The sequence below is a fragment of the Echinops telfairi genome, unplaced genomic scaffold, assembly GCF_000313985.2.
Source record: "Echinops telfairi isolate 266 unplaced genomic scaffold, ASM31398v2 ScPeMD7_5;HRSCAF=22, whole genome shotgun sequence".
NCBI classification, from domain to species: Eukaryota; Metazoa; Chordata; class Mammalia; order Afrosoricida; family Tenrecidae; genus Echinops; species Echinops telfairi.
The window spans coordinates 19,846,446-19,859,845 of record NW_022103901.1 but is presented as its reverse complement, the minus strand read 5'-3'; the positions used below and the strand labels follow the sequence as shown (position 1 = coordinate 19,859,845).

Here is a 13,400-nt window from a genome sequence, read left to right as displayed (position 1 = left end):
CACCATGTGCTACAACAGCACCTGATTCACCGTGTGCTACAGCGGCACCTGATTCACCATGTGCTACAACAGCACCTGATTCACCGTGTGCTACAACAGCACCTGATTCACCGTGTGCCACAGCGGCACCTGATTCACCATGTGCTACAGCGGCACCTGATTCACCGTGTGCCACAGTGGCAACTCATCAGGCAGGGCTTCACCGTGTGCCACACCGACTGGCTTGCTGTGAGTGGGAACCAGCTGGATGGCACTTAACAACAATAAACCACAGAGAGGTCAATTGTTTTAAAAACAGGCCACCCTCAAAGCTACTATGTGGCAAAAAAGAAGTTCAGAGCCAGGTCAGGTGTCCTCTTGTTTCTCTCTCTTTTTTTAATAAATCATTTTATTGGGGGTTCATACAACTCTCACCACAATCCATCCATCCATCCATTGCGTCAAGCACATTTGTACATTTGCTGCCATCATCATTTTCAAAACATTTTCTTTCTACTTGAGCCCTTGGTATCAGATCTTTTTTCCCCTCACTCCCCTATCCTCCCTCACACTGACCCTCAATAATTTAAGAATTATTACTATTTTTTCATGTCTCACACTGACTGATTTCTCCCTACGGCTCCCTGGTCACAGGGCTCTGAATTCGGGATTGAAACGGGCAAAGCTGGCTTGGCTTGGCTGGCTAGAACTTCTGACATGGGAATTCAGAAAACCTTCTCACACAGAAACCACCGACCAGCCTCCAAGGAAGACATATTTAGACACCTTTGGAACGTTTGCCAAACGCTGGGTGCCACAAGCAATTGCAAAACAAAACCAAAACTCTGGCTGTCTGGTCTAAGCAATACAAATTACAAATATGAATACTGAAGTCCATGATTAAGATTTAATAGAAGAATGTGGGGGTTGGCTGCGGTGGGGTTGAAAGGATCAGGCTCCTCCTGTCAGGCCCTGAGACCTGGGGCTACAGGAGGTCCGAAGCAGAAGGGCCCTCACATGTGTTGCTGAGCAAACTCCTCCATTGGACGACAGGGTCACACCTGGGACGGCGGCCCAGACCACCTAATTTTCTTCAGTTGAGTGGGGGTACAGCTAAAGCTGAAGGTGACCCAGACGGGAAGACAGTCTGACGACGGGTAACATGGGAGTCTATCCCCAAGCGATCCCGGTGCCACCGACACCCAGTCGATTCTGACTCATCGTGACCTCGGTACAGCAGATCGAGACTCTGCCCGGCCCTGCACCGTCCTCACACTTGTTCTGATGTTTGAGTGCGTTGCTGCAGCATCCCTTTCTCTGCCCTTCTCTTTACCACGGCCCAAGTGTGGGCCACGAGGTCTCGCCAGCCGAGCTTCTAAGGAGCATGCTGGCTGCACTTCTTCCAAGGCACAGCGGGTGGTTCTCTTTGCAGTGCCTGGTCCCGTCGATATTCTTCTTCCACACCATCGTTCAAATGCGAGTGTTCTGAGACAGTTAGCCAGGGCCTTAGCAGAGAAAGTGCCAGGACAGAAGAGGGAGTCCTTCCTTCTCCGCCATGACAACGCTCCTGCTCATTCTCCCACCAGACCAGGGTGATTTTGTGAGCTTGGATGGAAAATCACTAGGCATCCACCTTACATTCTGATTTGGACCTAAAGGGAAGGTGACCAGATTTTAACATTGGTAAAGTGGGACACCATTGATAAAACTCATCTCCTGGCGAAATAGCCACACGGCAGCCGAAAACCGTATACCCTAGTTTGTTGTACATTCTTTCCAAAAATCGGGACTTTTTTAAAGCACCGCGGGACGCAGGAAAAAATTGTTAAAAATCGGGACTGGACCGCCAAAAGCGGGATGTCTAGTCACCTTACCTGAAGGGTACCCAGTTTTTTCTTCAGTTTATAAGGTAAAAAAGACTCCATTGATCTGGTTAAAGTCCCATGACTCTCAATTCTTTAAGGATGGCTTGAATCACTGCTTACAAAAGTTTCTTGCCTTCGATGGAGCTCAAATTGAGAAATAGAGCTTATAGTTTAAAATGTTACTTCCATTTTCCCATAGCCCCTCATATTTCCCCAAGGATCTATCATGTGTGTACCCGTAAAGAGGTGGTGGGGGTGGGGATAGGGGTGGTGGTGTCTGGACTCTGACCTCAGATGGAAGCAGTAGGAAAATCAGCACCAGCATCAGCCTTGGGCAGATCCCTGTGAGGCAGAAGTCAGACATGCCTCCGCCCCGCCAACCTTCCTATCTATTCTGACACCAACCATTCCCCCCATGGTACTCGCTACTGAGTTTGAAAATTCACTGCATGGCTACACAGTATTCACAGACAACAGTCGTGATTATGGGGCTTACTAGGGAAGTTAACAGTTTACAATTCAGGATCAGAAATGATCTTTGGTCAGGATTGTCTCTTCTTAGACATGCCTGCAGGCAGGCCTCTCTCTGGTTCATGGCCTCTCAGTCACACAGCCCCTTGGCCTTTGCCCTGCTTGGGCAATGCTACAAAGCTTTTAAAGTGATGCTGATAAGTGCCCAATGGGTACTCCACTGCACTATTACACATCAGCACTAGGTTCTAGCTTCATGGATCTGAAAATCTAGCTTCTCAATTAAGTACCTACACATGCCCTACTCCAGCAGGTGAGCCACCTGCTCGCAGGCACTCAGCTTTGCTTACTCTGAGGGGCAGGGAGTACTGCTACGTCATAGGCTCTTGGCTCTGTTGATGCTGCTCCTCTGATACTTCTTCACCACTTCTCTGATGTCATAGCTTCGGTGCTCAGGGATCTCAGGGTCCAGAGGCTTGACTTGTCTTCCTTCATGGTAGAAGGCTGCCCCCTACCTGTTTCCCATATGGCTAATCTGACACCCTTCAGGATGGCAAAGATGACCACACGCCTTGCTGAATTTCCAGATTTTTACAGTAACAGTTAACCCTGTGAACAACCACTCACAATGGAATCATATAATCCTATCAGTACCCCCAACCCGCCCCCAACCTGCTGTTACCCAGACCTCTCAGGAAAAAGTCATTCAGAGCAAGCTGGAGTCAGAGTGCGGTCAGAGAGCCTGATCACGTAAATCACGGTACCTTAATGTTTTCAACCAACAGGAGGTTTCTCAAGGACAAAATTGCTATTTCTTTGATTTCCTCAGGAGAAGATTGTGAAGCTAATATCGACTCAAACATATATTCACCTGCAGGGTCACTAGGGAGTCCCAACTGACTCGATGACAGTGAGTTTTGAGCAACTGCCTACAGAAGTTTTTGCAACAATCATCTTGCCTTGTTATGACAAACTCACGTTTTCTTGAGTTGCCAAAAATGAAAAGTCACACTGGAGTGAATCTCATCAACATTCTAGACAAATGCCATTGGGAAATAAGACACAGGACACCCTAGCTCCCGTGGGTTATAATCGACTCTAATCTTCATGTAATCGTGTCCAAATAGTGACCGGTTGCGGGGGGCTGTCTTGTACATTCCAGGATGTTTATCAGTGTTGCTAGCCTCTACCCACTAGATGCCAATGATATTCACCAGTCGTGACGACCCAAACTGGCTCTAGACACTGCGCAATATACCCAGGGCTTGGGGTGGGCCAAAGTCACCCAGTGCTGCTCTAGTACTACAAGACACCTGCAGCTCCTAAATCACAAGTACTGAGTGTCCACACCATGTCAGGTAGAGCACAGGGGCCAGGAACACTGGCATGTGTGGGACACGTGGGGTCACAGCTCACTCAGGCCTCGAACACACACACACACACACACACTAAGCTCAAACAAAACAAAACAGAATTTTCGGAATGAGGAACATATTCTGATAGAAAATGACTTTGTGGGGTGGGACGCAGTCCCTAGGTGGTACAGAATGGATTCCTCTGCTAACCGAAAGGTTGTCAGTTCACGTCTAACCACAGGCATTGCCTCGGAAGAGAGGCCTGGATGATACCTACTTCTGAATGAAAAGACAAATCGGTCACTGAAAATCCTGGGAGCACATTTCTACTCCAACACACATGACACGGAGTTGCCATAGGTGGGAATCTTGGTGATTGGTCAGATTACAGATTGGGAAGTCAGGGATGCCTCACGGAGAAAGTGCTCTGACTGGAGACCTGGGTGACGAGAAATCACCACGTGAAGACTAAGGATAGGATGTGCTGGAGGGGCAAAACCAAACCAGAATCAAGCACAGAGGCTCTAAAGGAACACGTGACAACAGAAAAGTGGGTGAAGGGAGACGTCGGACAGTGTAAGACATGACAAAATAATAATACTTTATAAATTATCAAGGGTTCATGAGGGAGGGGAAGCTGGGAGTGGGGGACGGATGAGGAGCTGATACCAAGGGCTCAAGTAGAAAGCAAATGTTTTGAGAATGATGAGGGCAAGAAATATACAAATGTGCCTGACACGATGAATGGATGTTTGGATTGTGATAAGAGTTGTACGAGCCCCCAGTAAGATAATTAAAAAAAAAAGGATTAAGTCTGTGCACCCAAACACAGAGAACAGATCAGTGTGGCCCAAGCGTGGAGCCGGGAGAATGGTCACGTGGGCTGAGAGGCAACGTGGGCCAGAGCACACAGGGCACAGAGACTGTGACGGATCCAAGATCCGGAATGCTCGATTCCTGGAAAAGTAGGCGAGTCTGTGCAGATACGGCTCTTTGTGGGTTAAGTTTTGTGGTCCCTGAGGGAAAACACATCCTTCAATGTATGCGTCCAGACGCCCCCTCCCGCGCCCCCTCCCTGCCAATTTTACAATCCCTCTTTCTAAAGACTGATTTTCCTACTTGCCATTGGTTGAATAGACCCAGAGAGGTGTGTCTCAAATCCCTACCACGGGAATCCTTGTTTTAAGCCGGGAGCCCTGCACATCCACCCCCAAGGGCACCCCCAAAGGCTCCTTACCTCGGCGCAGCGTGTGGGGGCTGGGCCCAGCAGAACTGTGAGCTGGGCTGACTGAAAGCTGGTGGGAGCCTGCAGCCGCTGGAGCCTGGTTTGGGCCAGTGCTTGTCTGACCGCTGTTCCTTCCTGCTGGGGGCGCAGCTGCAGGCACAGCATCCTTGGGTGCTGGAGGACTATCAGGGGAGGAGCGGACATGAAAGCCATGTTAAAATCAGACAGATAAACCCACTGCTGCTGAGTCGATTCGGGTTCATAGGAAGCCAATAGGGCAGAGGAGAGCTGCCCCACAGGGTTTCTTTATGGAAGCAGACCACCCTGCCAACCGGCTGATGGAAATGCAGATGTTTCGGTCAGCAGTCGAGTGCTTAACCACTGTGCCATCAAGGTTGCTTACCGTCCCGTTCGATGTCAGATACTGACAGCCAGAAAGTGCTAGGCAGGCTATAAAGCACAGGGCTCCAACCAGAGTTTTCAGGTTAGCAGGCAAGTAGGTGATCTTAAGTTTTATGTATTCGATAACTCAACTGTACATCCTGTCCTCCTACAAGTCGGGATAGGACCACTTTAGGGGAAGCTAATTGGCTGCTCAAAGCCGCAGAGTTAGGGGTAGAGGTCAGAAGCTGGGCTTCCTACTTCCTGGTTCCGAGCATTTGTATACTAAACTCTGGTTAGAATTTGTTAAGGTCCCCAAAGAATGAATGCCACTCATTTGTGAAGTAAAATGCAGGTAAAGGTACCTAGAAACAATACAAGGCCAACAGCAAATTGATGACTGACATTCCCTTTCTTCCTGTTGTGAGGAGAAATTATTCTTTTAAATCTTAGTCCTGACCACACTAACTGAATGCCTTGAGTAAATGAAAATGCGATTCTGCTGATACTTTTTCTCCTTAAGCAACAATAAAAACGGAATCGAAATCAATATACATGAGACACAGCGGTTAATGACAAGCCAACATCAAGTCTCTGACAAGCCAATGAAGCCTGAAGCCCTATTTTTTTTTAATGTAAAAGTGAACTTTTCCAAAATGTTGGAATAAAACGAAATTTAAGACTCTTCAGCCATGAGGATGGAAACAGACTATTATCTCATTCGTCGCCTCGCCCAGTTCTTGGGAGCCCATCCCCCAGGACATGAGATGAGAGAGCTCTGCTTGAGAGCAGCTTCATCTCTCGGTTTGTACAAAAATTGTAGCATCCCTCTCGACCGGTTCTGAACGGTTTGCGTAACCACCTGAAGTGGCCTCTAGTTGGTCCTGTGTCCAGATAAGCAGGGAAAACAGAATTAATGCCAATTAAATAAAACCCTCAAGTTCCAGGGTAACTCCGAGTGACTTATGAAAAGGTTAAGCAACCCTACGGATCTTTCAAGATCTACTCTCTTTATTGTCTACCTTGTACTCATGTACTAGCTGCCTGAAAAGACTGAAAACTGTTGGGGTCTTTGTCCCCTACTGAACTTCCTCCGTGTGGCACTAGCAGACATGAGCTCTTCAGTCAAATCTGCCAATAACGAGTGCCCAAACTACCATACCTTAATAACCTACTTACTGCTTCCAACGATGAGCTCCTTACTAGTTAGCGTATGGATGACACAAGCAAATGGCACAGAAACATCGACAGTTTACATCGCACAGGTAAAACAAGTTTATAACAACAATGTTAGACAATGACTGGCTTCTGACTTCCACCACCAAAGCGGTAAAAGCATTAAAGTAAAGAATGCAAACAAATGTTGCTTCCTTTTGAAAACAGGAAAGGAAGCAAGCAATTTGCATTGTCTCCCCTCCCCTCCCTTTTGCCTTCCAGAGGAGTGAGGGCAAAGGGGCTCACTTCATGTGGAAGTCATTTCCTCCGGCATGGATGCCACGTTCAATGGCCACACCACTGAGAATGCTGGGGTGGGCGTAGAGCACCCTTGCTAGCAGAAGCCAGCCTCCTTACCTGCCATCGCCCGGGCTCAGCCCCTGCTCCTGTGTGCCTACAGAGGAGGGGGCAGCCCCACCCCCTGTGCTGCTTTCAGCCCTAGAGCTCTGGGGAGAGGGCTCTGGGCCTGCAGGAGCCAAGGCGCTGCCATCTGTGGGCGGGAGAGGTGGCTGGAAAGCTGGGGAAATGTGCTTTCTATTTAGAGTGCCACCCCGCCGGTGGGCTTGGAAGTCCATAAGCTTCACACCAAAGCTACACAGAGAGAAGAAACAGTCAACACACCATGCGCACTGTTGACTAAGACAGAAGCCCATTTGGTCCATGTGCTAAGCCCACACATGGGGACAGCTACCCAAGGTGCCCAGCATGCAGTCAAGTAGCAATACCAACCCGGCTTTAAAACTGAAGGGAGCCCATGGACCTGGTACCGATCAATGTCCTTTACCAATTTGGTTGTAAGTGGCTGAAGGCAAAGGGGCAGACCCCAAGTGCCAACCTGTGTAATGGGCGTGAGAAGCGCCTCTCTAGCTCTCAGTGCAAGGGAAGGGGTGGGTGGGAGTGGGGGTGGGGGTGGTTGTGGTGGTGGTGACACTGTGACATTTCATCACACCCACTGCACAGGTTGGCATGGAAAATCACAAATCATATGTAATTTTGATCACCCTTGGAAAAATCCCACAAGTCACCCATAGAACATACTTCAGGGACCTGCTGATCCTAAGTTCAACATGGCCACGGTTCCCCTTCTGAATGAGAAACGCCTGAGGTTTCTACAGTTGAACATCAGATTCAGTACTTGGTGTCCATTTAGGAGCCAAGTTAGGCCCAAAATCTGTCTCATTAACATGAGGCGACTCGTGGTAGAAGTCAAGTTGGTCACATCTACTTTTCTCACACCCAACTGAGACTCATGGCTGTCAAGTCCATTCCAACTCACAGCAACCCTAGCAGACAGAGCAGAACTGCCCCAGGTGGTTTCCATGGCTGTGATCTCTATGGAAGCAGATTGCCACCTCTTTCTTCTGTGGAGGGGCTGGGGGTCCTGACCTGCTGATCTTTTGGTTGGCAGCCAATCATTCTAATCACTGTGCCAGCAGAGTTTCTTCGATCAAGTAGATGTAGGTGAATGTGAACATGTGTGTATGCTGCTGTTCCACTTGCAAGCATGTGATACAAAAGTTAACTGACAGGCCTCTTATTGACTTCAGGATCAGACTAAGGCTTGGAATAGATGAGAGTCGATTCTATCAGTCATGGATGCATGGCCACTCTCAAATTACAAGTCCACTGAGCCAGTACCAGGTACCAAGGGTTTAGCAATTAGTATACATGATACTCCTGCTGGCTTGAAAATGAACAGCTTGAAACACACCTCTCCTTCTTGACCAAGTCCCCTTCCATCACTGCCATGCTAGCAGGCCGCTTTCTCTCCAGAGTCCCCGAGTCAGAATCATTTCCAGCGTGGGATGAGTGATTGGAATTTGGGATGCTGAGAGGGGCAAATGTTCCTGATACGTTAAACTCGATCTCTGCAGGAAGAAAACAAACAAGTGCTTGAGACATAGAGAAGTCCCTAGGAGATATAAACGGTTTAGTGCCCAACTACTCCCCAAAGACTGGTAGCCTGAACCCACCTGGACGGGTCCAGGAAGACAAGTCTGGAGCTGTTTCCAGAAGGCCCCAGCCTTGAACAAGCACCCCACGGGGTGCAGCTCTACGCTGCCCGCCTGGGGTCACTGTGAGTCACATTGGACTCCATAGCAACTCGCAGCAACAACGTGGCGTTCCGCTTGAGAGTTTTAAAAAGACTACGTTGAAATACAGACCCCATTTATCGGTCTATCACCCCCAAATGATTCCGGCTCACGGTGTCGATCTATCAAATAAAAATAATAATAAACTCACTGCCACTGAGCGGATTCTGACCCATAACGACCCGCCAGGCCAGCGTGGAACTGCCCCTGTGTGTGTCCAAGGCTGTAACTCTTTACAGGAGTAGAAAGCCTCCCCCTTCTCCTGCGGAGCGGCTGGTGGTTTTGAGCTGCGGACCTTGCAGTTCACAGTCCAACGTGTAACCACTACACCACTGGGAGTCCTCAGTGACCCTAGGTCCTCACTATTTCACAGGTGAGGACTCGTTGATCAAGTACTCCCATCTTCTTAAGAGCAGTTTACCAGAACATGAGAAGGGTCATAGGAGAACTAGAGAGATGGGTTACGAATCAGAATATAAGTTTACGTAACTCTCTGCTTTCCCTTCTGTAGAGACCCAACCAACCAAAGGTTGGTGATAGAAGAGGACACCCAGCATCTTTATTATCAAAAAGTGATCAGCTTTATCTAAAAAAGGGCTAAGAAAAAAAATCAACTCTACACTGCCTATCGGTAGGGTCACTATGAGTCGGAATCAATTCGAAGGCGGTGAGTTTCCAGGAACTAACTGCCTCTAGAAGTTGTTTCAAGAGTGATCTCGTCCACAGACGGCTCGGACAGGAGGCCAACAGTCTTTCCTCTCCCACCTCTTGGTGGCGCGACCTCTGTGAGTTGGGCAGGGTTCTTGGTGAGGGGTGGACCATGGTGAAGACAAAGTCAGCCCAGCTCTCGCAGCACAGAGCTGATTCTCCAGTGGGCGAGATAGCAGGGCTCTGGTTTAAGCAGGGGGGGGGGAAGCCCCAACTCCCAAACACTTGTCCGACCAACCAGTGCTCCTAAAAGGCTCCATGGGAATCACGGAGGATCCCAGGATTGCAACACAGTCTGAAAATGGATCGCCTACAGGAAGCGCTAGTTCCCTGAATAGCCCATTCGGATCTTCAGAAATGGGCCTAACCTGCCTTTCAGCTTTATCTCCCGCGTCTGCACACATCTAAGTAACCAGTGGGGACTCTTCCAAGTACGACTTGTGTCCGCTCAACAGCATCTCAGTGCTTTTCTCTAACACCTGACTGGCTGCATCCCTATTTCCCTCCCCTTCTAATTGTCTACGCTGTCATTTATTAGAATGTATCTGTCTATGTGGCCTTTGTCGCTAGTGGCCAAATTCCTCCGTGTCTTCTCGGCAAAACATTTGGTATACAGAGGGCATTCAGGAAATACTCGGTGAGCGGGTGACTTGACTGTTCAGTGCGAGAAAGCGGAATACAAAGTACTATGGTTACCGTTAGTCAAAGGATAAACACTAACAGAACTGGAAAGAAACAAGAGTCACACCGACCATGCAATCGTGAAAAGATTACGGTGTGTTTTCTTCTCAAAAAGACTTACTGAGCTATTACATTGTTGCCTTGGCAGACAAGGAAAACAGAAGAAAATTACCTTCGGGGAAGAACCAGTCAGCGTGCTGAATGATAGGTTCAATGACGGCCACCACATGAACGGATGTAGCTGCTGCCATCTCAGCAAGTGTTCTGCGAAGGAAGTTCATAAAATGAAAACACTTTGCCCAGGCCGGCTCGAACTGCTGCAGGTTGTATCAGAGCAGTGACATGGTATCGAAAGGATAACATTTAAGTATAGATGCAAAAATGAAGTCTGTAAGGTTCTGGTTTATGAATATGGCAGTGATCACCCCCACAAAAAATGACCCCAATTTAGTTATCAATCCTTAATCTACACCAGTGGTTCTCAACTTTCCTAATGCTGTGACCCTTTCATACAGTTCCTCATGTGGGGGTGACCCCCCCCACCCTTAAATTTTTTTTTTTGCTTCTTTCTTACTTTTCTTTTTGTTCTTTTTTTGATTCGGGGACCCCTTTTGAAGGGTTTTTTCGCCCCGGAAGGGGTCGCGACCCACAAGCTGAGAACCGCTGATCTACACTGATTACAGCTAGCATCCATAACACACAGGCAGTCATGAGCAGCTGTCACCAGTATGCAAGTCATATATCAAATCATTGGTTTTGAATCTGTTTGGAACAAAGGTGACATTTCCCTATTTGTACAACTACTTGTGATAGTTACCTTCTGAAGCCCAAGACCACACACAAAAAAAAGTTGCCTGTATTATAAACAAGGACATCCAATGTGCCAAGAAGATTCAGTTCAATGCATCCTAATGTTTATGGTAGCAGAAAACCCATGTCTGAACGTTTACACTTCTGGTTGTTAGGGATGTGCACTGGTCCCAGGGTGAGTGTCTGCTGCCAGGCCTCAGAATCAGTCTCACTCTGTACCCGTAAGGAGTTCCTGTTCCAGTTGTCCATCGGAACATCTGCCAACCAACCTCCCAAGGGCCAACACCCGCTGACTACCATACTCCAGTTCTCTGCTTCCCGGTCTTCACCCTGTTTATCTTTTCAACAACCTGTTATGAGGCTTATTCTACAGATAAGGAGTATGGATCCTCAAGAAACTTGACCCTAGGCCTCACTGTCTCACCTTGCGCTCTTTCTACTATCTCACTCTGGCCTCTTTTCCCACCAGAACAGGTGTTTCCACTCCATTTTCCAAGCAAGCAGGATGTCCGGGTTGCTAGGCAAGCGCGCTCCACGTAGGTTACCTTCCCCACCCGCTTACACCCTGCCATCGGACTCCTGTTACTCATAATGCCTTTTCGTTTTTTCTTTTAGAGGGAAGTTTATTGATTTGCAAGTCTTTGAAAAACAGATGCTGCAGACTGTGGTGGGAACCTTTCCTTGTTTTGGAGTGTCTATGATTTAAAGTGCTTTTTGGCATATAGAAGTTTGTCCCTGTTCCATGAGCTGGCTTTAGCAAGTTTGTGGACAAATTCTATTATGCTTTAATTCCATTTCTCCATGAACTTTCTGCAGCCTTCATGTAGAGTCAGGTCATTCAGTTTTAAATGTATTGTTTACTGAAGTCTTTATGCCTAGAAGAGATTTCTTTATATTGAAAGCTAGCAAATAGATACCAGCAATGTTCATGGCTTCACTTTTTACACCAAACTATTTAGTCTACTGGGATTTTATTTCACAATATAAGATCCTGGGTTTCTATGTCCGTTTATCTTTAATTTTCCTTTATGGCATTGGATTTCATAAGTAATCACATAAATACCCCCTGCAACAAGACTGAGCATACAGGAATGAGTGAAAGGAAGGGTGGTATGAAGTTAAGAAAGGGCAGAAGGAAGGAGAGGAAAGAAGACTGATTCAAAGCATCACTGTGATGGCTACAGGGACTTCAACTGCTTGTGAACTGACAAAGCTGAATAGCAGTAACGGGAGGCCCGGCACAGCCAGCGACACAGACTTTGCAGCCAGCACCTTGGTGTCACCCCTTCCCTGCTGCGCAACACGAAGCAGGTTACTTGACGTCTCCAGGACCCAATGCCATCATCTGCAAGGATGAGGGCAATTGCACTTACATTAACGGGCTCTCTGGGAAGATGAGAGAGAATCGGAGCGCAGCAGCAGAATAAACACTCCAGCAATGTTGGTGATTTCCCAGAAGCTTTCTCACTGAGCTCCTCCCTGACCTCTCTCTATTCGGTCGGCACTTCTCAAGCCTAACACATTTATCTTTCCAAAGTGCAATCTGATGAAATCATTCTTCTCCTTAGAAACTTTGATGGCTCGCTTATGATTCATAAAATAAGTCCTAAACACCTCAGTACTATATTTGAGACCCTTTACAACCTGCTCCTAGTCTACTCGATTGTAGCTTCACAACCCTGCACAATATACAAGAGTAGGTAATGTCCCCTAAAATTCAGACAGGTCCCTTAGCCGGAAGCTCTGAATTCATTAAGGTGCAGCTTAGATACCATTTCCTATCTACTGATTTCGCTGAACTGCTCAGCCTGAATGACATTCCTTCACCTGTTTTCCCATCATACGTTATGATGTCTGTGGTATCCTATGTGTGTGTGTGTATATATACATATCTGTATCTTATGATTGTCCTATAGTGGTTGATCTACCTTACTTACTGCCTAACACTGGGGGTCTTTGAAGACTGGGTCAAGGTCTCAGACATCTCTGCATGCCCATATTGCTCAGCTCACAGTTCTAAGAATATGGCTGAGTGAAAAAAATCAACCTCAGAACATCTTGGGAGTGTATCTTCAACTAGAACGTGGACTTTGGATTATGTTCCTCCTCCTTCTGTCAAACGGAAAGAAGACACTAAAATAAGATGATATGAAGAAAGCTTACTTACCCTTCATTTTTGGCCCATAGCAAGTTAGGGCCTAAGACAATTGCAATATTGCTGGGAGTCATTTTATTAATATCACTGGTCTGAGCAAGCTTTGCAAGGAACTTGATTAAATACCTGTGAGACAAAAGGGAAGGGGAGAAAAATATCCACTCTATAATATTTGCAGAAATATTATTCTTAGTGTCCAGGTGCTCAATCCCAGAGTGCCTAGGGACTAACTGCAGTGTGTTGCTGAATCAGAAAGTGTTTCAGGTTAAATATTTTACAAATTTCTTTTATCTCAACAATTTAGAATCTCTATTTGCTATATATTTCTAATCTACTTTCCTTTATGTCCCATCTATTCTACCCCTATGTAAATGTGTGAATAATAAAGAAGCCATATATATATGTCATTTTATTGGGGGCTCTTACAGCTCTTATCATAATCCATACATACATCCATTGTGT

At 47.1% G+C, this 13,400-nt stretch overlaps 1 protein-coding gene across 3 annotated transcripts in view; it reads right to left on the bottom strand.

Annotated features, from left to right (window-relative positions):
* The window catches only part of ARHGAP17 (Rho GTPase activating protein 17), a 57,015-nt gene that overhangs the window by 12,581 nt on the left and 31,034 nt on the right, over positions 1–13,400 (bottom strand). For 2 of the 3 annotated variants that reach the window (XM_045300191.1, XM_045300190.1), the window contains exons 13-17: positions 12,951–13,064; positions 10,146–10,237; positions 8,203–8,359; positions 6,849–7,082; positions 4,908–5,077 (exon numbers count right to left, since the gene is read on the bottom strand). In XM_045300191.1, coding sequence (XP_045156126.1) covers positions 4,908–5,077; positions 6,849–7,082; positions 8,203–8,359; positions 10,146–10,237; positions 12,951–13,064 — 767 coding nt within the window. The remainder of the gene's footprint in view (positions 1–4,907; positions 5,078–6,848; positions 7,083–8,202; positions 8,360–10,145; positions 10,238–12,950; positions 13,065–13,400) is intronic. The other variant, XM_004705707.2, reaches the window with a different exon arrangement.